A 22,400-nucleotide genomic window follows, 5' to 3' on the forward strand; every position below is an offset into this window, starting at 1 on the left:
TCCTCCTCCTTCCCCTTCATTCTCCACACTCTACCCACAGCCCCAGCAGCATAGGGCTGTTGTTAGTTTGTAAGGTTCAGGGAATTCTGGCAGCATTTTTTCTCCCAGAGTAAGAAGAATTTCATATAGCCAGACAAATACAGTAATTGGTAAAGGCAGAAGGAGGTTGGGAACATGGATTCTTCTAGGCCTCAACATAGGCCTAAAGCCATTTTCTAGTGAGTGATGGCCAAGGAAAATGACCCCATATAGAAGGAGGAGAGATTGTTTTTTATTTGGCCAGCTACTAGCCCCTGGTGCCCCGTTAATGGAGTCTATGGTTCCTCTATGGCCTTCACACTATTCCCGTACTTACGCCTCTCTTTTTTCCCCTCAGAATCCCTTTACCCACTGAAGGACTTAGCAATCAATGCAGTGTCCCTGAGAACTACAGGAAGGAAAGGAGGGAAGGACCAATGAAATATTTTTTAAAAGAGTGCCCATTTAGTCAAAACAAATTCCCAATTGTTCCCGCTGATGGAGACTTCATAAGGCAAGATGTCCTAAAGAATGGATTTTGAATTATACTCTGCACCTCATAAACTACTAGGACACTTTGCAAAGAGCTAAAATATACTCCCCTTCTCTCTCCTGTTCCCACCAACAAATGTGGAAGCTAGAGAATCAGAACCAGAGAAAGCAATGCTAGGACGGGACACAATCTATAGAGAACACCTAACTGATTTGCCTAAAAGATGAGTCCTTCCAGATCTTTCTGTAAAACAGTTCATCTCTTACTGATTTCTCCATCTCCCTGGTTTAAAAGAGCTTTGGCTTTAAAGCACTGGAGGAGGGATTAAGGGCCTTGGGCCCTAGTCAAGGCTTTGTTATACAAATTGTTGTGTGACCTTGAAGAAAAAGAATTCACCTCTCTGAGCCTCAGGCTCCTCATCTATAAAAAGGGAAAATACCTGCCCTGAATAATCACAGGCCTATTAGTGAAAAGCAAATAAGAGGTGAAAATTATTTCATGGCTGAAGTATAGAAATAAAAGAGATTTGGAACAATCTGGAAGGATCATTGATTTAGAACCCAAATCATCTAGTCCAGAAATGTTAAACACACTGCCCTCCAAAATGTGGTTGGAGCAAGACTAAAAAACAAAACAAAACAAACAAAAAAACAAACAAAATAAAAAAAAAGCCCCTGGGAAATATTTAACAAAATAAATAGTAAAAATAAAATACAAAATAAATAAGTATCAAAAAATTAAAAAGTAATAAAAACAAAATATAATAAAAATACAATAAAATGTAGATAATCCTCTTACATGGTTTTCTAAGTCAATATGCCTCCCACAAGGATCCTGTTTAGTTCTTCCTTCTACTTTCTATTAGAGTTTGACACAACTAGTCAAGTATACCCCTATCTTCTCATTTTACAGATAATGAAACTGAGGTCTTGCCCCAGGTTACACAGGTAGGCAGAGATAAGATTCCAATGCAGGTTCCTTGACTCCAAATCTAACACCCTTTCTCCAGGAACAAATTGAGTAAACTTAATCCCTAAGAAAGTAAAATTACATAACAAATTAGTGACAAAAGTGATACCAGAATCTAGTTCTTTTAATTATTGGTCTGGTATCCTTTTCAGCCTGCTGTCCAGCCTCAAAGAACTTCCCAGCAGCACATAACCTGAGTGACTTGTCTGGCCTGCAAATCTTTTCATCTGCAAAGTATGAGCGGAAGACTAGATAGCCTTTAAGGTCCTTCCTGGCTATACCTTTTGATGCTCCAAATTTTCACATTCTATATTCTCAATTTTCTTCAAACTCTGACAGGAGTTCTTAGTTTGGCAGGAGAGGGAATGAGTAAGGGAATGAGATCTGCCATTTCCTTCCTCCCAGTGATGAGCTCCTTTTCCCAATGTGGACCTGCACCAGAGAGCTGCCTGAGAGCCCAGAGTAGTTAAATGACAAGCCCAGGCCTATGTAATCTATATACTGGAGGAAGAACTTGAACTTCTTCCTGACTCAAACTCTAGTTCTCTTTCCACTATTCCATGTTACAAAGGCTCTTAAAGATAATAAAAAACTGCGAAATAAAAATCTAACCTAGATTTCAGGAGATTTTTCCCAGCACAATGCTATTCTGCCTCATTTACTGAGAAATTTCTTTGGGGAGGATTGCTTTATCAATCATGTCAAATCATATGAGATAAAAAGAAACAACCGCCCCCAATTCACTTTTATAATTGACCTACCCCCTTCCCACTTTCCTTTCCAAGATCAGAGGGTTTTGTGTCTTCTTTTAGCTCCCCTAACAAATATATATGTGTGTATAGACACACACACACATATATACACACACACATATATGTATATACACACACACACACATATATATATATATACACACATTTATATACAGAGAGACAGAGACAAAGACAAAGGGAGACAGAGACAGAAAGACAGAGACAGAGAGACACAGAGAGACACAGAGAGATAGAGAGAGATTTCTAATTGCCCCCACACATGCTTTGGAGCCTCAAGCTGAAGTTAGCAGACACAAAACTTTCCCCAAAGTTATAAAGGTATCCTCTGGCCTAAGAATGACCATCAGTGATTTCAGTTTAATGTAGCTCTTTGTTCCTACTTCCACTTTCTGGGAAAGTATTCAAAAGTCCAGTTTTAGGGGATCAGGTCAAATGGCTTCCCTTCCAATGTAGAAGGCCAAGATGAAGGCCATGTGAACTCTTGGGTGAAAGCCCTGCATCAGGTCAGAGTGCAGTCTAGTAGAAAGAATACTGGATTTGGATTCAAACGACCTGAGTGGGAGTCTTTACTCAACTATTTACTAGCTATAGGTTCTGATGCGAGTCACTTCCCCTTCTTGGGTCCTCTATTCCCTCATCTGGTCTAAGCAGAATACAATGGACAGAGCTTTGAGTCTGGAGTCAGGAACCTGCACTTGAATCCCAACTCCATCACTTACTATCTGCGTGACCTTGAATAGGTCACCTAGCGTAAGTCTCAGTTCTTCATCTGTAAAGTGAAAGCATTGCAGTAAATGATCTCCTTCAAGGCTTTAGTCCCTTTCAGTTCTAAAGCTTTGGAAGGCAGCTTCCTCAGTTAGCTGGTTGGCACAGTGAACAAAGTACTAGACCTGTAATCAAAAAGAACTGAGTTCAAAATAGATCCCAGACACTTGCTAGCTGTGAGACCTTGGACAAGTTACTTAACCTTTGTCTCAGTTTTCTCAATTATAAAATGGGGATAATAATTGCGCTTACTTCCCAGAGTTGTTGTGAGGATCAAAGGAGAACTTAACACAGTACCTGGCACATAGTAGGTACATAATCAATTTTTGTTTATGTCCTTTGAAGAGACTTAAGTGTTCATCCCACCTAGTCTCTTCCTTTTACATATGAGAAAGTTGAAGCCCAGAGAGAAGCAATGAAATTATCCAGAGTCACAGAGCTAGCCAGTAACATAGATGGGGCTAGAACCCATGTCCAAAGACTCCTTATGCCCAGCTCTTATAACTATACAATTCTAATTCATCTTATTTTATGTCTTATGTGGGGCAGGTAGGTGGTGCAATGAATAGAGTGTTGGTCCTGGAGTCAAGAAGACTCACTGTCATGAGTTCAAGTCTGACCTCAGACACTTACTACTAATGTGACCCTGGGCAAGTCACTGAACTCTATTTGCCTCAGTTTCCTCATCTGTAAAAGGAGCTCAAGAAGGAAAGACAAACCACTCTTTGCCAAGAAAACCTCAGATGGAGTAACAAAGAGCCGGACGTGACTGAAAATGATCCAACAACAGCGAAATGTCCTTTGCCCTTGCAATTCATACCCAAGGACTCCACTAGCTCCTATAGGAGAAAAGTCATGAACACATTTTTCACTTAAGAAAAAAGAAGAGGTAGAATTGACCTCCCCTTGTACCCAGACTTGAAAGGTAGGCTGCAGTAGCCGTCCCACCTAAGAGCTCTCTGAATTCTTTTATTTGTCACCATGGTCCCTGCAATGCTGGTGTGCCTGCCCTTCATCTTCTGGAGGGGAAGCAGTCATGAATTATGTAATATGTTTTCTCAATACTTCCTACAGTGGAAGGAGGTACTAATCAGCCACAGGGGTTTTCTAGCCATAAGATACCCCACCAGCCTGTATTCTTGGAATCACAGAATTTTTAGGGCTGGAAGGGATATTAAACAACCACCTAATACAACTACTAAGGCAGCTAGGTAGCACAATGGGTAGAGGTGACCAACCTAGAGACAGGAAGATTCATCTTCATGAGTTCAAATCTGGTCTCAGACACTTACTAGCTGTGTGACCCTGGGTAAATAACCTAACCCTGTTTACCTCAGTTTCCTCATCTGTAAAATGAGCTGGAGAAGGAAATGGCAAACCCCTCCAGTATCTTTGCCAAGAAAACCCCAAATGGGGTCATAAAGAGTTGGACACTACTAAAAACAATCAAACAACAACAAATGCAACTGCTCTATCACACAGAGGACCAAAAGAGACCCAGAGAGTGGAAGGGACATGCCCAAGGTCACAGAGCAATTTAGCGGTAGGCCTAGAACTAGACTCAAGATCTCAACACTTGTTTGGGATCATCGCATCTAAAGCTTAAAGAGATCTTAACAAACAACTTGCCATGTTATAGATGGGGAAACTGAGGCCCATAAAGGAGAAGGGACTTGACCAAGGTCATGTATTTAGTCCAGAATTGTTTTTGGACTATGTCCTATTTTCTGGTCTGCTTCTTATAGCAGGTTTGAAATGGCGACCCTGTGATGGGAGAAAGCTCTCCACAGATCAGTCAGGCTCAGCAAAGAACAAGAATAAAAATAGAAGTGAAGAGGTTAAGAAAAAAGGAGGAAAAAAAAACCGCACTGTAGCAGCCCAGCTATTGGCAGGCAGGTAATTGGTTACTTTTAGCCGTCAGTATTTCCCTCCCTAGGGGAAGACAGGGGAGAAAGTAATTGAAGTAGGTTCCCTAACAAATGAGTGTGGCTGGTCTCGAAAACTCAGAGTTGCACCTGGGTTCAGAGTCAGTGGATTGATCTTCTGAGCCCTGGGGAAGGGGGAAGGGAGAGGAGGAAGAGGGAGGGAAGAGAGAAGGGAGGGAATCAACCTTTCACTTTCCCCTGGCCTTAGGCAGCTCAGTGGAGGAGAGCCTCCCTCCATTTCAACCCATCCTACCTCCCACAGAGAATTAGAAAAACATGAAACTGGAAGGGACCCGCACAGACTGTTCTATCCAAACTGCTCATATTTACTCATGGAGAAACTAAGGCCAAGTGAGGTCTAGTAACTCATCTAAAGTCTCATATGTTGTGAAGTGGGGAGGGGGTGGGGGAGAAGGGATGGACTCCTGAAAACCGTGCCTACCGGTGTTTCATGTGACTTTCTGGGTTTTCTCTAGTAATTGCCTTTGGAAGAAAATTGTATTTCTTTTTGATCAAATCTCCCTTTTCTCAGCTGGTGGGAGGTGAAATGCAACCCAACATGCAAATCATGTCACTACTATAAGCCTAACCTCAGCCAAGGAGATAGTAGTATTCAGCAGAATGGTAAATACAAATGTTAGCTCAAGGGATAAATTCATTTCAAGGGGAGCAGGGTGGGAGAGACCTAGAGCCCTAAGGTGGGATCTCAGAAGACAGTGTGAGGAAAAGAGATGCTGAACCAAAAAAGCCCCTAAGATGGTCTCTGTGGGTGGAGGCCCTGGGGCAGCATTGTTGGGGAGGACACAATACAGGACCAGGGTGAGGAAGGCTCACCTGGTGAGCAGGAAGGTCCAGGATTCTCAAGTCTGTGCCACAGATCTTAAGCAATGCCCACGTTCCCCGACTTGGCACCATGCTGTGTAGCATAAAGGACAGTCCCCATAGATTAGGTGTAGTTGTGTTGGGAAAGGGGACAGCCTGGCCAAAGATCCCTGGGAAGAGTCAGGGGAGGAAAACAGTAGACGGAGAGGAATTAATTTTGGGAAAGGGGCTGAGCAAGGACATTCATACCACGTGGAACCAGTAGGGAGGATCAGGAGGAAAAGGGCTAGACGACTACAGCAGGGAGACAATGCATCACTCAGATGTCTAAAACCTGGGACAAAGCTCTAGTCACCCTACCCTAGTTATTGCTCTGGTATGGAGGCTTCTGACCTTAAGCCACCTGGAAACTTGCTGTGATGGGAAGGCGATGAAGTCATTTAGCAGTCATAATTTAGTTAAAGAGATCAGACAGACACAGAATAAGAAAAGGAAGCTCAAGTAAGGGAGGTTACATGATTTGCCTTAGGTGACACAGAAAAATGTCAGACCCATGATCCAAATTCAGGTCTCCTAACTTTAAGTCCAATACTTTTTTTTTTTTTACCACTACTTCATCCTGTCCCAAAATATGTTCCTGGGCTACCATTGCTCACACTATTTCAGGAACCTTTTTTAAGAATTTCCTTTAAAGATAGTTTTACCCCATCATAAGGAAACCAGTCTCATTCCCAAGGCTTCACCTTGTTTTGTTTTTTAAACCCCAGTTGACCATGTACCTAATTTAGCATGTGTGACACAAAATGATGATTTCCAAGAAATATACCCCCAGAAAATCCAGACTTATTGCCATTGAGAATTTTGAGAAGAAATAATCATAATCCTCAAAGGCAATTTCTTAGAAAGAGCTCTAGCTATTATTTGGAATGAGGAAGCAAGGCTTATTGTATCATTATATGGATACAGCCTTTAAAAGGGAATACTTTAAGGGGAGGCCATCCATTTCTATAATTCCATGCCTTTAAGGCCTCAGTTTCCCTATTTGTAAACAAGGGGGTCAGACTCTATCATCTCTAAACATCCTTTCCATCACTAACATTTTATGTTAAAAGAATCTTTGTTTTACAGTCCTTTCTAGCTCCGACGTTTTATATTCTATAATGCTTTGTTCTAAGGTCCCTTCTAGCTCCAGCATTCTTCTTTTATGATTCTATGGGTAAGTTCTGCTGGTTGTTAAATAACCAGTCTGATTGCTTTATAGCTAAACCTGACATGTATCCCTTCCTACCCCCTCCCCACACACAGAGCCAATTCACAGCTCTGTTGTAGGTGAACAATTTGTTCCTTACCCCCCCTCCCATGACTGTGTCCCCACCTTGACCAATATAGAAAACGATTCCCCTAAATTCAGCTATTACCAGGTGACTGGAAATCTCTTTACTGCTGATGCTACTTAATGGAAAATTTCTTTCCCTTTTTGGCTGCTTGCAAAGCCACTCGTGACTTAGCCGGCTGCATGAGAGCAGGGCTTTGTCAGGCTTGAGGAGAAGGGAGCGAGGGATGCTCACCCTCCACCTGCTTCAGACTCACTATCTAAGAGCTTCTCTGTGCAGACCGACCTCAGGCAACCCCAGATACTCCTCCCACCCCCTCAGAAACAGCAGGGAATCAATGCTCAATTCTAGCCTTCTTGTCCTTTCTAAGGGGAAAACGAACCAATCTACCATAATGGAAAGAACACTGGGCCAGGATTCAAAATAACTGGGTTCTAAGGCTGGCTCTGCTATTAACTGCCAGTGTGGCTTTGGGCAAATCATTTCACTCCTTTGTGTCTCCAAAGGTGTTGTAGATGTGCATCCTCGAGAGCAGGTGGCATGATCCCAAGGGGTGCACGATCAACCCACTGTAGGGTTTTGTCTTAGCCTTCACACACACTGGCCCCAGATCACCTGGCATCTGTAGCAGACAGCGGGCTTTATACTCCAAGGCTACAGCTAGGGTGTAAGAGCCCTATTGCCCATCTTCCTCCCTTGGGTCCCTTTCCACATCTTTTTTTCAAGTGATACAAAGAGTCTCTCAGGATGAGCATGCACGGATGGATTTTTATCTGCATCAAAGATCTCATTACATTATCTACCCCTCCCCCCTCCAAAAAAAACCTGTCAATTTTCTGTTAATATCTGCATCAAAGATCTCATTATATTATGTGCCCCCCCCAAAAAAACCTGTCAATTTTCTAGTCACTGAGGTTCACAACTTTAGTTCATCCTTGACCCTTCAACTCTCCCTTATTCCACTTAACTAAGCAGTTGCCAAATTTTGTCTTTTCTCCCTGTCCTACATTTTTCACATGGCTTCCTTTCACTCTTCCCACACAACTACCATCCTAGTTCACTGCTTTATCGCTTCCAGCCTGGACAATTGCAATAGCTTCCTAATTTGTCTCTTTGCCTCAGTTTCAGCCTTCTCTAATCCATTCTCCACACAGCTTCCAGGTGATTTATTTTTCATAAAGTACAAGTCTAATCATTCCACCTTCACACTTAAATTCCAGTGTCTTCTTATGAACTCTAAAAGCAAATATTAGTTGACCTTTAACTTATCCTTTTATTATTTTCTATTTTTGTGTAAGTTTTATGAGTTACCTAAATATTGGTACAGTATTATATATATGTAATTTGTAAATAAGTATTCACATATTAAGGGTGTGTGGTAAAATATGGTTACTTATGTGGTGAGTTCTTAAGCTTGAAGGTCACTGGTCTAAGGCATCTTAATTCTGTCATATGTAAAATAAATGTTGGAATAAGATGAATTGATCAAAATGAATTCATTAAATACACCTACCTCACCCTTCCACTTCTGCTATCCGAGATTTTTTTTCTTCTTCAGTTTTTCCTCCCCCTAATCCTCAACTCAGAGAATAGCAATAACCTGCTTCCTGAATGTGGGAGAAAATGAGTCATAGGAAAGTGAAAGAACTCTTTCCAGGTGCTCCAGGACTTGTTAAAAAAATCTGATGCAGTAACTCATGCTGTCCTGGAGGGGGAGACAAAGAGGAAGAAGGGCAGGTTTTCCTCCCTTTACCAATGATATCACACTCAAAAAAAAAGGAGGTGGGGGAAGGACCCTAAGCCACACTTAAGGATTTTTGTACAACATATTGATTTAGGATACCACATATTGACATTATCTATGCTTTATCATATTTTTGTTTATTTTGTTACATATTTTCCAATTACATTTTTAATATAGTTCCAGTCTCAACACTCCATTTCATGGTTGATATCTTTGCTGTACATCCAAACACTGGTGAGTGAAACCATGTGACAGAATGGGAAGAACACTAATTCTGGAGTCAGAGGACTCAAGTTCAAATACAATCTTTAGTCTTACTTTCTTGTGTAAAACTGAGCAACTCACTCCACCACCTGAATTTCTGTGTCCCCATATGTAACATGAGGGTTTTGGACTACTGGACTGGAAGGTCCTTTCTAGTTCTAAATCTATTAACATATAATCCTATGAACTTGAGTCTTAGACAGGAGATGTGGTGGCCCATTGTTATAAAGCTAGTCAGTGCTGGAGTCAGGATTTGAACCCAGGAATTCTTACCTGAAGTCCAACACTTTCTAGTATACTATACTGTCTCCCTATGAGAATTAAAATATTAAACACAATGTGGGGTACGGCATTAGATTAAAATATAATACAATGAAGGGTTAGAGTCTCCCACCTCTTGTTTCTAAGTTCTTTCTACTCCCCTACAACAGGGTCCATTGAGGCCAAACCACCAGACCATGCACAATGAGGTGAGGAAGGGCAAGGAAACATGGAGGGAGACTTCAGGATGAAAGCTTCCAAAGTCAGTTTTCAAAGCCTGACTTTCATGAAGTTAACCTCAAAGGCCATAGCAGTGACTGCAAGTCACACTGGAACTGAGCTCCATCAATGCCAGGAGATGGAATGGGACAACTGGGGTGCATACATCTATAGGCTGATGGTTACTTTGGGCAGAGCAGAGACACAGAACAGAGCTCTGACCAGGCAGGACTGCAGCTAAGTACCTCTGACATTCTCCAGGTTGTACCACCACCACCACCACCACCTCCAAGTAGTTGCTAATTCTGAGGAGACAGCTGCATAATTAGGCATGCTGCCTTTAGAGTCCTTTCTCAGAAAAGTTCCTACAAAATCTATTTTCCTATTAAATGGGGATGGGGAGGGAAATAGAATGAAAACCCAATGTTTCTGCACTTTGTACACATTCACATGACAGAGGAATTTTTGGAAGAAGGGTACTAAAAGGATAACAAACTGTGAATATTCAAGTCTCCATGACCTTCTGCCAGTAATAATAATAATAATAATAATGATAATAGCAAACAGCTCACATTTCTATAATACTTGAAGATTTGAAAGGGCATTTTAAACTCCCTATCCCACAAATGGGTTGTCATTATCACAACAGTCTCTCCTCCTTGTTCCAACTTCAGGCTCTCCTTCTCACACACATTTGGCCAGATTAATATTCCTTAAAGATCACGTTCATTGCCTTATTTGCTCAGTCTTTAATGGCTCACAATTTCCTGTGATACCCAGACTAAACACCTCTGAATTCAATAGAGAAGAGAGCACTAGCTTTGGCAATCCAGAAACATGGGCTCCTGATAAACAGTAGGCATTTAATAAATGTTCGTTTCCATTCCCTTCTTACATTATGAGCAGTGTGCGTAAGGGCCTTAGTTTTCTCATGGAAAGTGGGTATAATACTAGGATTACCTAACTTAAATAAAGTTATAGACTTTGTCACCACAAAGTGCTATATAAATGCTACTTATCCTTCTTTCAAAGTTGTTCAATATTTGATTTTGCCCTACATTCCCCATTTTCAATACACCTCCTTTTCGACCAATATACACTCTGCTCACATCAGGTATTATCAATATCCTACAGTCATGTTATGTTCATTTCTAACTTTATGCCATATTTTTTTTTCTTTGGTATTATGGAATAATCACTGGCTTGGGAGTCAGAGGACTTCAGTTCAAATCCTCCTATCATTTATTACCTACCTACATGACCTTCAAGTCACTTTAACTTTTTATTGTTATTGATTCATGTCCAACTCTTCATGACTCCCTTTGGGGTTTTCTTGGTAAAAATAATGGAATGATTTGTTATTTCCTTGTCCAGCTCATTTTATACATGAGGAAACTGAAGCAAAAGGGGTAAATTGACTTGCCTAGGGTCACACAGCTAGTAAGTGTCTGAGGCCAGATTTGAACTCAGAAAGATAAGTCTTCCTGACTCCAGGCCTGACACTCTATCAACTGTACCATCTAGCTGCCAACCTACCTAACCTCAGTTTCCTCATCTCTAATGCTAAATAGATGGACTAAATGGCCTTTAAGGTCCCCATTGCATTAATTCTATTGCACTATGATCCTTATCAGTGAAGAATGCTAGATTTAGTTAGAATTGTAAGGCCTGGTATTTAATCCTGGCCCTTGCATTTGCTCTCTGTATGACCTTGAGTAAGCCATTTAACATCTTTGATCCTCAGTTTCCTCACCTATAAAATTAGGTGGGGGAACTTGATGTTATCTGAGAATCCTTCTGGATTTAAATCTATGATCCTATGATCCTTAGCCATCTTTGAAAGCCTACTTAAACCCAAACCCAGCCATTGGCATCCTTCCCTGTCTACTTTCCTAACTATAATTCCCCTATCCTTGTTTAATAAAAAGAGGACCACAGCAGTGGGAGGCATGTTCTATCCAAAGGCTCAGAACTATAACTCCTACTTCTATATAGTGTCCCCAGTCTTCCCCCACCCAAGACATTCTGTGAGGTAGTAAGTATAAGCATTTTAAAGATTTAAGGCACAAAGAGACTAAGTTCCTCAGGTAGTAAGGCTCCTCCCAATGAATTGAGTGAACTTGGAATTGAAATGGAGCCTCACTGCTTCAGACCCAACTTTATTTTCACTATAAATACTACACAGACTTTCATGGGATTGCACAGGTAAAGCAGAGTCCTTAGTTATCTTCTAGTCCAACTTTGTTTTATACATGCAGAAGATTAGACCCAGGATGGAGCAAAGAATTGCCCAAAGTCACAAAGCTAGCTAACAGAGCTAAGTATTTTTTGGCTGATAGACCAACTTCCTTTCCTCCCTACCCCTCTTTAACATGCAAAGGTTACAACAAAACAAAATATTATAGTAATGACCAAGCTCGGTTCTGGAGAAGATTTGGGAAAATAGAATTTCTGCCTGTCTTTGCAAAGTTGGGGAACTATGGGTATGAAATATTTTATATACTGTCAGTCATAAGTAATGTCTTAACTGGTTTTGTTGAAATCAACTGCTCTCTCCACTCTTAAAAAATATTATTCTTTGTTACAAAGGATAAATAAATGGATAAGGAGGGGAGGGAAAAAGGGTTATATTTGGAAATGAAAGTGATATAAAAACAAAAAGTATAAATGAAAGTAACGTAATTCAGGGATTCCTTTTTTTTTCTGAGTCTGTTCTAAAAATACTTTGAATGCCCCTTCAGAAGGTTGTTAGATTGAGTTCAGGGCTCATATTTGCCTTATATAATTGGTTTCTTTTTGATTTGTAATAATAGCAGCTGACATTTATATAGTACATTAAAGTTTCAGAAGCATTTACCATATATTATACCATTTAAGCCCACAAGGCAGATAACTATGGATGTTACTATTCCCATTATGGAGATGGGAAAACAGAGGCTTGTAGAAATGAAATGACTCATCAATGGTCATGTTATCTAGTAAATACCTGAGGCAGCCTTGGAACCCAGAGCTTCCTGATAAGTCCAGTATCCACCTCACATTCATGCGTATGATTTGATGGCAATAACACACACACACACAGACACACAGACACACACACAGATATAACAGGTCAGAACAGTAATTCTGTGGTGAAAAGTCAGTGTTAAATGGGTCATATTAGTGAAGATTGGGAGTTATGAAGGTTGTGGTGGGTTATAAAAGAGTGAGAAGGCGCAATTCTAAGTTCTCACATGCAAATAAGTTGGGTCCCCCTTGGACAAGTCATTTAACCATTAAACCCTCTCAGCCTCAGTTTCTTCATCTATAAAATGGGGATACTAATAGCACTTACTCCACAGGATCACTGTAAGGCTCAAATGAGATAACATATGTAAAGATTTATATAAATCCTAGGGCAGCTAGGTAGTATAGTGGATAGCGTGCCGGGCCTGGAGTCAGGAAGACATCTTCCCAAGTTCAAATCTGGTCCCAGACACTTACTAGCTGTGTGAGCCTGGGCAAATCACTTCACCCCATCGGCCTCAGTTTCCTCATCTATAAAATGAGCTCCACAAGGAAATGGCAAAACCACTCCAATATCTCTGCCAAGAAAACCCCAAATGAGGTCATGAAAAGTCAAGCACAACTGAACAAAAATATAAATCCTAGACTTTATTGAGATACATGTCCACATTGAATTCATAGGATCTAAAGCCAGAAAGATCCTTAGAGATCCTCTAGTATAATTTTCTCATTTTACAGATGAGGAAACTGAGGCCTAGAGAGGAGAAGTTACTCATGTGCCCTTGAGCAAGTAATCAATTAAATGAGGATTGAATCCCAGATTCTTTACTCCCTATCCAGTGCTCTACCATAGTAGTGCACTGTTGGGGCCAGCTGAATCTTGAGTGCTGTAGGACCTGATCAGCTTCTGCTCTCCAAAAAAGAGGCTGGGAAAGTGAGGGGGAAAATAAAGCATGTGAGAAATGAGTAGAAAATAGGCAACACTGGTCACCCTCCTTTCTGTGCATCCTCTAGAAAGATTGTCTTGAAATTCAGTTGAAAAGGAGCTGCTTCCCTTTCCCTGCTATAGTTTATCTTCTGTTGCCACTAGCTGGTCAGTATAGGTACTTGGAAAAGCAAGGGCTCTTTAAAGAGGCTGTATCTCTCTAGCTGGAGGACCTGTGAAAATACCCTTGCTCATTGGGTTTTCTCCTCCCTGGGAAAAGTAACCTCTTTCCCTTTGTTCTCTAAAGACCTCCTGATTAATAAGGGGGAGAGGAAAGTCTTCCCTCCTTCCCCCAAAGGCAACAAGTCACCCCCAAACTCATAAGTATTTTAATAAGCTAATATCATTCCTGTAAGGATAACACTCTATTTCCCCAGAGGACTCGCTCTCTCTTTCTCCTCTACCCTACCCTGTTAGAGGGTGGGAAGGGGAAGGAAGAAGAGAACGAGGTTGTAATTGTCAGCCTGGGTCCAGAGTCTGAGATATACTCAGTTCTTTCTAGCACATCATTAACATCATCTGTCATGGTGATGCTTTCTGTTAGATTTATCCCAAGGCTTGCATTTTCCTCCAAATTCGTCATCTGCTATCCCCCTCCCCGGCTCTGGTCTTTCTGAAGGCAGCCAGGTATAAATGGGTTTCTAACAAAGGGGGTGCTAAAAGGTAGGAGCCTCTGTGGAACAGGGAAAGCTAGCCAGCTCAGAGTAAGCTAACTCCTGGATTCAGCGTACACTGATTAAGATACACAGAATGAGCTACCTCCCACAGGGCCAATTCAGTACTCGGAGCTGGTACAAATGGTCAGGCTCTCAGCCATGCCACGGCTCACAACCGTAGTTTTCTTTTTGCTTCTGTGGTTCCAGAAAATCAGGGTTGTGTTTAGCCCTGGAATCTCAGCTGACTGAGCCCACCTCTTCCTACCCTCTTGCCTCTAAACAATGGGAAAAAATGATCTGCTATACCACCATCCATCTAATCCCTTATCTACATTTTCCAACAAAAAAATACATTTATGTTACTTCTAGATCACTGAAAAAAACTACCAGGAACACAGCTACTTCTGGGGTAGAGAGACTCTCAAAAAAGATGCAATAATCAGATTTGAATGAGCAAAGTGGGAATTTTAAGAGGGAATTGGGGGCTAGGAAGAAGTGGAATCAGACTGCTACCTGACAGCACTAGTCTCTAGCTAGAGACACCCCAGGATGCTGCCAGCCATTATGAAATCCTCATATAACATGGAAAAGAAAAATGCAATTGACAATATAGTGAGGCAAAGAAGAAAAAAAATATGCCATAGCCTTCCAACTGTATACTGATGTATGCCTCATTCCAAGAATATGGAGAAGCAGAGTGAATACAGAGCAGGACTTAAAGCCAGGAAGACAAGGATCCAAGTACTGATAACCTCATTGGTTTTGTGACCCTACACAAGTCATTTACCTCTCAATGCTCTAGGCAGCTCTCTAAAACTCTAAGTTGCACAGAAGGTCCTGTCCTTCATTGTAAAGGGAAGTATCTTACCTGAACTGGAGTCTGACCAGATGGAGGCAATTTTGCCCTAATTAAAAGAAAAAGAATGCATTTTGAGTACCTGAATTTGAGTTCTGACTCTGTTACTATCAGTATAATCTTGGAAAAGTGGGAAAGTGACCTCTCTCTGGGCCTCAGTTTCCTTATTTGTAATATGAAATGGATGGATTAGATTATCTCTGATGTTGTTCCAATTCTAAATCCTGAAATTTAAGCAGTCTACTTTGTCAATCTGAAGAGGTCATTTTCTTCCTACCAGTAGTCCTCTCTGGCCCTTTAAAGCCACATTTCCAAGGAAGCCCTGACCTATAGCTAAAAAAAAAAAAAACCCTGAGAAGAGAAAGTTTGAACTTGCATGTGCCCAAGTTCTCTTTCTCCTCCATAGCCTCCCCCCACAAGACACTGTACACCCCCTCAGTTACATGCTTTACATGACAAAGGAAATTACTGAGAGATGTTAAGACAAAGTAAGGTTATTAAATTCTCTTTTCCTTTTTTTTCCTGAATCAAAGCTGGTGGTAAACAACTGAACTTCCCCTCCTCTGGTTGCTATTAAGTACAGTGGGAAAGACATATTTAGATGTATGTGTTAAAATCAAAACTAAATCCCAAATAAGATCTGGGCTGCCTTTGGGTAGGTGCTCAGGGGAGGGGGGTGCAGGGGAAAGGGGAGATGGGGAGGGGGAAGGGAGTGGTAGAAAGGAAGAGCGAGAGGAGGAGACATGAAAAGACTGAACCCAGGAGACCTGAACTAGCTACCTCTTCTAGCCAAACTCTTTCCTATTTGACCACTTCTTCCCCAATTCTCCAAGTAACAAAAGAAGGGTGATGATTGAGAAAGGTTGGGATGACCATCATATAACTGATAGCATTCGTAATTATAATTGTATAGAATGTCAAGGATAAAAGCGAACTTAGAGATGATCTGGGTTCAAATACAGACCCCTATTCTTATTATCATGTGGCCATGAGCAAGTCACAATTTCCCCCCTCATATGTAAAATGGAGGTAACCTTGCTTGTATTACCTATCTTCCAGAGTTAAACAGAAATATAACAATAGGAGTATCATCATGTAGCTTAGCCCCTTCTTTATACAAATAAGGAAACTAAGGCCCAGAGATATAAGTGACTTGCCCAAAGACTAACATTAGTTATAAGGTTAAATCATTGCAATTCCCAAATAACACTATCTCACTTGCTTTCCTCTTGCTTCCTATTCATCTTCCAGGTAGGTAACATCAGCTTCCTTGTTTTACTCTAAACCATCAATAGTATCCAAATCCTGTTTCAAGGCCCAGCCAACCTTACTCCAGTAAAACTTTCCCAGACCGCTTCAATCCAATGACTTCTCCTCTGGACCAATGTCTTGCTCCTCTGTCACTTAATTATATACAGTCTTGTGACTGGCATCTCCTATATTGTCTTAAAATTAAACACACACATACACATATACACACACATACCTAAAGAAGGGAAAAGATCCTTGATGAAATACCAAATGGTTTGCCTCTATCCTTCACTAGTTATTTAACTTTTAAGCCCTATCTCCTTAACTCCATGGTATATTCCACAATATCAAGGACTACGTCTAATTCAGGGTTGTATCCCCCACAGTATCTAGCATTCAAAAGATGCTCAATAAATCTTTGCTTTGCTATTGTCCTAGTGGAATTTCAGTCCTACTCTTCTCTATTTTGGAAGCAGCTATTTTTTCTGCATTTAGGTCTTCTATACCAAGAAATATGGATTTTAGGACCTTTATCCCTTTCTGATTTTTGATCATTCCCATCTGGGAAGGAAAGACCCATTTATTTATCCAGGGAAGGTAATGCAAGCCAACAAAGGAAGAGATGAAGGCAGGGGAGATGCAGAAAGAAATAGCACTTGTAATTCACCTCCACACCAGTCAAAAGCAGGGTAAATTGTTTAGGACACTAGGCAGAGGGTGACAGGGAGGGATGACAACTTGAGAAAAAATAATGAAGGGAGGATTTCAGAGTCCAGCTTACAGAGGAGACTAGTTGTGCAAGGAGAAATCTGTAGATCACAAACAGCCATATTGGGTGAGGTGGTATGATCTCTTAATATTCACCTTAGGGACCCAAGAGGACTTTTAATCCCAGGGGATCAGTTGGATAGTGTGATGCTGGGTCACTAGAATGAATAAACAGAGCAAATTGCCCCCAAGGACCTAAATGTAGCCTCATCAGACACTACCACCTCCTCGTAGCCCCAGACAATCATCAGAGGCTTGGTACATCTCACTGACATCTCTCCTTGAGCAACGACCACAGACTTCATCAGATGGAGGCACTCATAAACTCCAGATCTCCTCTCTGGTCAGAAGCAAGAGAAAATGGAAATGTCTACTCCTATTGGAGGAACATATGGCATGGGAATTCTTCAGAGGCAGGAAACTGACCGAATGGTTAGGTAGGTGGAGACTAGTGTCTCTAAGACCATGAGGCCTAGGGAAGAGGTGATGGCAGGAATACCAAATCTTCCCTTTCTAGCCAGTTGTAGGTCTCTCCACAAAGCTCACTGTGCACCCAGTGTTTACCCGAAAACAGTCTCAGACCAATACAAATAAAAAGCCTCCGTTTCTCTGTATAGCTCCTGCCATCCATCCCCAGCCATCTGCTTGCTGCCGATGCTCGCCAAATTCCCCAGCGGGAAGCAGCACCACCACAGGTCCCTGGCGCAGGGCAGAAGAGAGAGATGGGGAGGGCATACCCCAGAAGTAGGCAAATCTCCAGGAACAGATCACAGTAGGATAAAGAGGAAAATCATCTACAAGGTGGGTGGGGGGTTAACCTCAAGGAATGGAACTATACTTCACAGCCTCCACAATTTCTGGTACTTTCTAATCACAAAACATTTATAAAGACTCCTAGTGAGAATGGAAATTCTTAGAGGGAGAGAGGAGAAGAATTCTAGAGATACAACTGCCCATGGCAAACAGTTGTGAGAATATAGGATTTTTAGCTTCCTATAGTATACTTCTGGTTCCAGTCATTTCCATGCCATGATTTCATCTGTTCAATCATTGGGATCAGGGCTTTTCTGAAAAAATCCTGACCATGTGTTAAAACACAAGACACCAAACCCTCGGGCAGTCTGGTCTAGGGCAGCTTCCCAAGCAGCCAAACAGGAACTTCCTCCCCTTCACCCCCACCCCCAAGGTTCTGAGGTTCTCATTCTCCTATTCCCTAAGCTGCTCGTATTCTCTCTTGTAATACTGCCATTTGGGTCTCTCAATCTGTTGGACCCAAGCCGTAAGGACTCAGGAAACCTTGGTACAGTTGGGTGACATAGTCTGCTCAGTTAAGGTAGAATGCTGGGGGAGAGGAAGTTTGGCGTTCCAGGAGTCTCTGAGTCCCTCAGTTCAGTGACCTGCGGCATGCCTCCTCAGAAGCCAAGAACCAGAAGAAGGGGAAGGGGGCAGTAGTGAGCCTAAGGAGAACCCTGGCTGCTTCACTGACAAGATCAGAGAGCTGAGCTCTAAGGCTGGAACCAGCAGGCTGAGCTAGGAGTCCAATATTTCCTGTGCTATATGTGGCATGGAGCCAATACTGGACCCTAAGAGCCCAGGTGAAAGGGGGCACAAAGCTGATCCACAGTGGTGTATCATCTCCTCCTCAACACCTTTTTATCCTTCTAGGCAGAATGGACACTATAGGGGAAGGAATGTGCTTTTCCACAGAAGTGAGATAAATTGCCCTGGGAAGCCCCAAAGAAGGAACCTTAAACTTGATGTGCCTGCCCCACCTCACCACCCCACCTCCAGCCTTCTCTCAGGGAAACCAAGAGCACTCTAGTTACTGTAGACTTGAGGGCTAAAAGAGGAAAGAAAACCTGGGACTGAGTGGAGCAGAGCAGTGTCAAGTGCCCATCTGCTGCCTTTTTACACAGAAGAGGAAGTTCAGAGCTTTGGGAAGAGCAGGAGAAAGAGGAATTCAATTTGTATTCAGGCATTTTGTTCCCATTCTTTATAGCATCTTTGTATCATAGCATTTTAGAGTTGGAATGGACTTTAGAAATTATCTAGTCCACCCATTTTATTTTACAGAGGAGCAAAATGAGGCTCAGAGAGCTGAAATTACTTGCCCAAGGTCATAGGTAGTAAAAAGAGCTCTGATCTGAACTCATGTGCTCTTACTTTTAATCCAATTTTCCTCAGTCCTCTCAGCTACATCTCTCCAAGTTCTCTTTCTGAAGTGAGCAAGAGTTGAGTGATGACAGAATGGGAAGAAAGTGTCCCTCTGTCTTTTGACAGATATTTCCTAGAAGGGAACACAGGCCAAAAGCCCCCATCTGCATCCAGAACAGAATCCCACAGCTCTTGCCTCCCAGGAAGGACTGAGAAGAATTTGGGACAGACCAAGGGAGGAGGGGGTCCTTCAATAAATAGCAGAAGGGTGAGCTTGTGTCTCATTGGCCAGACTCTATTAATAAATCTTTCTCTTGCTCCTAAATGAGTGGACGGATAGGGATGAGGAGACAACTAGAGAGAGGGAGAGGAGAAAAAAAAAATTTTTGAGTGCTATAGATAATTAAGATACAAAGAGGAAAAACAGCCACTCTTCTGATAGCCCTGAAGGGAACGCTCCTTGGGGACTTGGCCAAACAGAGCAGGCGTCAGTCTGCCCCGGAACTTTCTGATTAAGTTCTGCCTTCACTGTTATTTTTTCAAGTCCTGCAAGTTATTATTTGCAGAAAATCAAGTGCTAAGCCAGGGGAGCTGTGCCCTAAGAAAGGAGTAGAGACAAGGGGACAAGGCATAAGCAGACAAGAAATAGGGGGTTCCAATGCCACTGACCAGACTTTGCTACCGCATTGTGTCAGCACAGATCTGGAGACAGATCTCACACTAATGTTCTACCCTTTTCCCACGCGATTTTCAGGAAAAACCCTGAGAGACAACAGGGTCATCCTTATACTGGGCACATTCAGATCGTAACCAGACGATAATCTAGACAACATTTTTCATTAAGGATCTGCCCACTCTGCCAAATCCCTAGAGCAGAAGATTCCGTTACTGAAAAGGAATAGGGGGTGAGGGTAGGAGGTCATTTGCTCCAGTATAGGGTCTGTCCCATCTTCCCCAATTTCCTCTATTTCCCCCAATACACATAGTTAACTAGTGCATGCGTCTATTAAACTCTTCTTTCAGCACGACAGCGCCCCGGAGGGGGGAAGATAGGGGGAGACCTTCTTTCCTTGCCCTCTGTGCCCCGGAGTCTGCCCTGAATAGCACTCTGCTCTCTTTAGATCTCCACTGCTCCAAACCCAGGTGTCCCAACATTGATTCCAAGCACTAAGGTACCTTCGGTAGGAAATTTGGTTCCCACTAACTCTCGTCCCAATCCCCAAAGGGAACAAAATTCCAAATCCACAAGCTGTCATCCCCTATCCTCTCCCCCGGCACCTTGCTGCCAGCTGCTCCCACTCCCGTAACACACTCGAACCACCTGTGCGCTGGTCTCCTGACAGAGTTGATGGTGGTGAAGGGGTGCCCCTTCCTCTCATCTCTGATCACAGCTCCCCCCCCCCCCCCCCCTTTCCCCCTATCTCTCTAGTCTCGTTCAGGACGGTCTCCAGGTACAATGCAAGGACCTCGTTCCCCACGCCCCCTGGGGCCCTGGGCTAACTCTTCGGGCCCCAAGCCAGAGATGTACGCGGGTTAATCGGGGGTTCGCTCTCGAGCGGATGATTAGGGCCCTGGGGATTGTTTGAGCTCCGAAATATGATGCCCAATGGAGACACATCCCAGAGAGACAGTCCAGCGAGAGGGAGACAGACTGAGCTCCGGACTCCCACCTCTGGGTCCCACTATACTATGCCTCCTCCTACCCCCGGGTTCCGCCTCTTACCCAGAGTGAAGAACGGCAGCTCCGTGTTGTCCAGGTCGTCCAGCACTGCGATGCGCCCGGGCAGCTCGTTGCGCACAAAGAGCAGAAGCCGGGACTCTGCGGGGCTGCCCGGGCCGCCCGAGCCGGAGCCTCCTGAGCCCAGAGAGCCGGCCGCCGCGGCGGCTGCTGCGGCGGCTGCAGCGGCGGTGGCGGCCCCGGCCCGGCCGCCGCTCCAGCTAATGTCGCTTTCCCGTAGCACTGGCAGCGTGGACACGGTGACCGTCTTCAGCCGGCACGAGCTGTCGGGTTCCCGGGAGGCAGAGGAGCCGGGCCCGCTGGCCAGCAGCAGGAGAAGAGGGAGCAGCGGGGCGGGAGCGGAGGGAGGCGGCGGCAGCAGAGACGGGCGGCCGGAGCCCGAGCCTAGGCGGAGCCGGAGCCGCAGCCGCCACCGGAGCCCGAGCCCGGGGCTGCTCGGGTCGGCCATGCCTGAGGGGGCCGCGAAGCTGCAGCCCGGGAGGGCGCACCAAGAGGCAGGTACGGGGGGCTTTGGTGGTGGAGATGGAGACTGGAGGAGAACAAGGACGCTAGAAGGGAAGGAGCCGAGTGAGTCGCTTTCTAGCAGCCCCCAGCTCCAGGGCTCCGCCTCCCGATCGGCCCTGGACCGCCCCCCCCCACCCCGCACCGCCTCCCCAGCCCCGCCGCCCCCACCACGGCTCAGCCCGGGACCCACTCAGCTTCGGCCCCCGCCCTGTGCCACCCCCTCCCCATTCACCTTCTAGGCTCGCCGCAGTGACCACCTATCGCCTAAGACCTTAAGAGTCCAACTCCCTGGGATCCCTGCACCCCAATTTAATCCTGCCCTTCACCCTAGCATTGCCCCGGATTCAGCGGCAGCTTCTCTACCCCCTCCCTCCTCCAACTCCTAGTACTTCACATTGCCCCTCCCTTCTCCGATCTGCCCCCCTCCCCCAACATCTTCCCCTTCCTCTCATATCCCCAATATTGAACTGCTTCTCCCTTTCACCCCCCCACCCCCACCCCCCAATAACCATCCTTCCCTCTTGTCCCCTCAAGGTCCAGTCATCTTGTGCTTTCACCTCTCTCCACATGCCCCACCCCAGGCTAAAATTGGCAGTCTCAGCTATGGCCTTTCCCCCCACCCTTCTGCCACCCTAGGATGGGGTGTCCCCCTACTATGTAGTCAGGACATAACTTTGTCTTTCCTCAGGTACACCCACCCCCCTTTCTCTTTTGATGCCTATAGTCTCCTCCCCGCTCAAATTCGTGGGATAAACCCCTCCTTTGACCTACCTCTCCTCTCCTCCAACATTTAGTTCTCTTTATCAGCCTTGGGTCCTATAGGTTGCAAATACCTCAACTCTGAGCCTTAAACCTGCCTTCACTATCCCACTTCTCCCCCCCCCTTCTCCCTCCC

At 43.9% G+C, this 22,400-nt stretch overlaps 1 protein-coding gene across 2 annotated transcripts in view; it reads right to left on the minus strand.

Moving 5' to 3' along the window:
* LOC114047046 (astrotactin-2) overlaps positions 1-21,449 on the minus strand; it is a 1,078,351-nt gene extending 1,056,902 nt beyond the window's left edge. The window contains exon 1 of one of the 2 annotated variants that reach the window (XM_027867720.1): positions 20,987-21,449. In XM_027867720.1, the coding sequence (XP_027723521.1) occupies positions 20,987-21,449 (463 nt within the window). The remainder of the gene's footprint in view (positions 1-20,986) is intronic. The other variant, XM_027867721.1, reaches the window with a different exon arrangement.
* Between the last annotated feature and the right edge of the window lie 951 nt (positions 21,450-22,400).

The sequence above is a fragment of the Vombatus ursinus genome, unplaced genomic scaffold (assembly GCF_900497805.2).
Source record: "Vombatus ursinus unplaced genomic scaffold, bare-nosed wombat genome assembly UNPS02014786.1, whole genome shotgun sequence".
Taxonomy (NCBI): Eukaryota; Metazoa; Chordata; class Mammalia; order Diprotodontia; family Vombatidae; genus Vombatus; species Vombatus ursinus.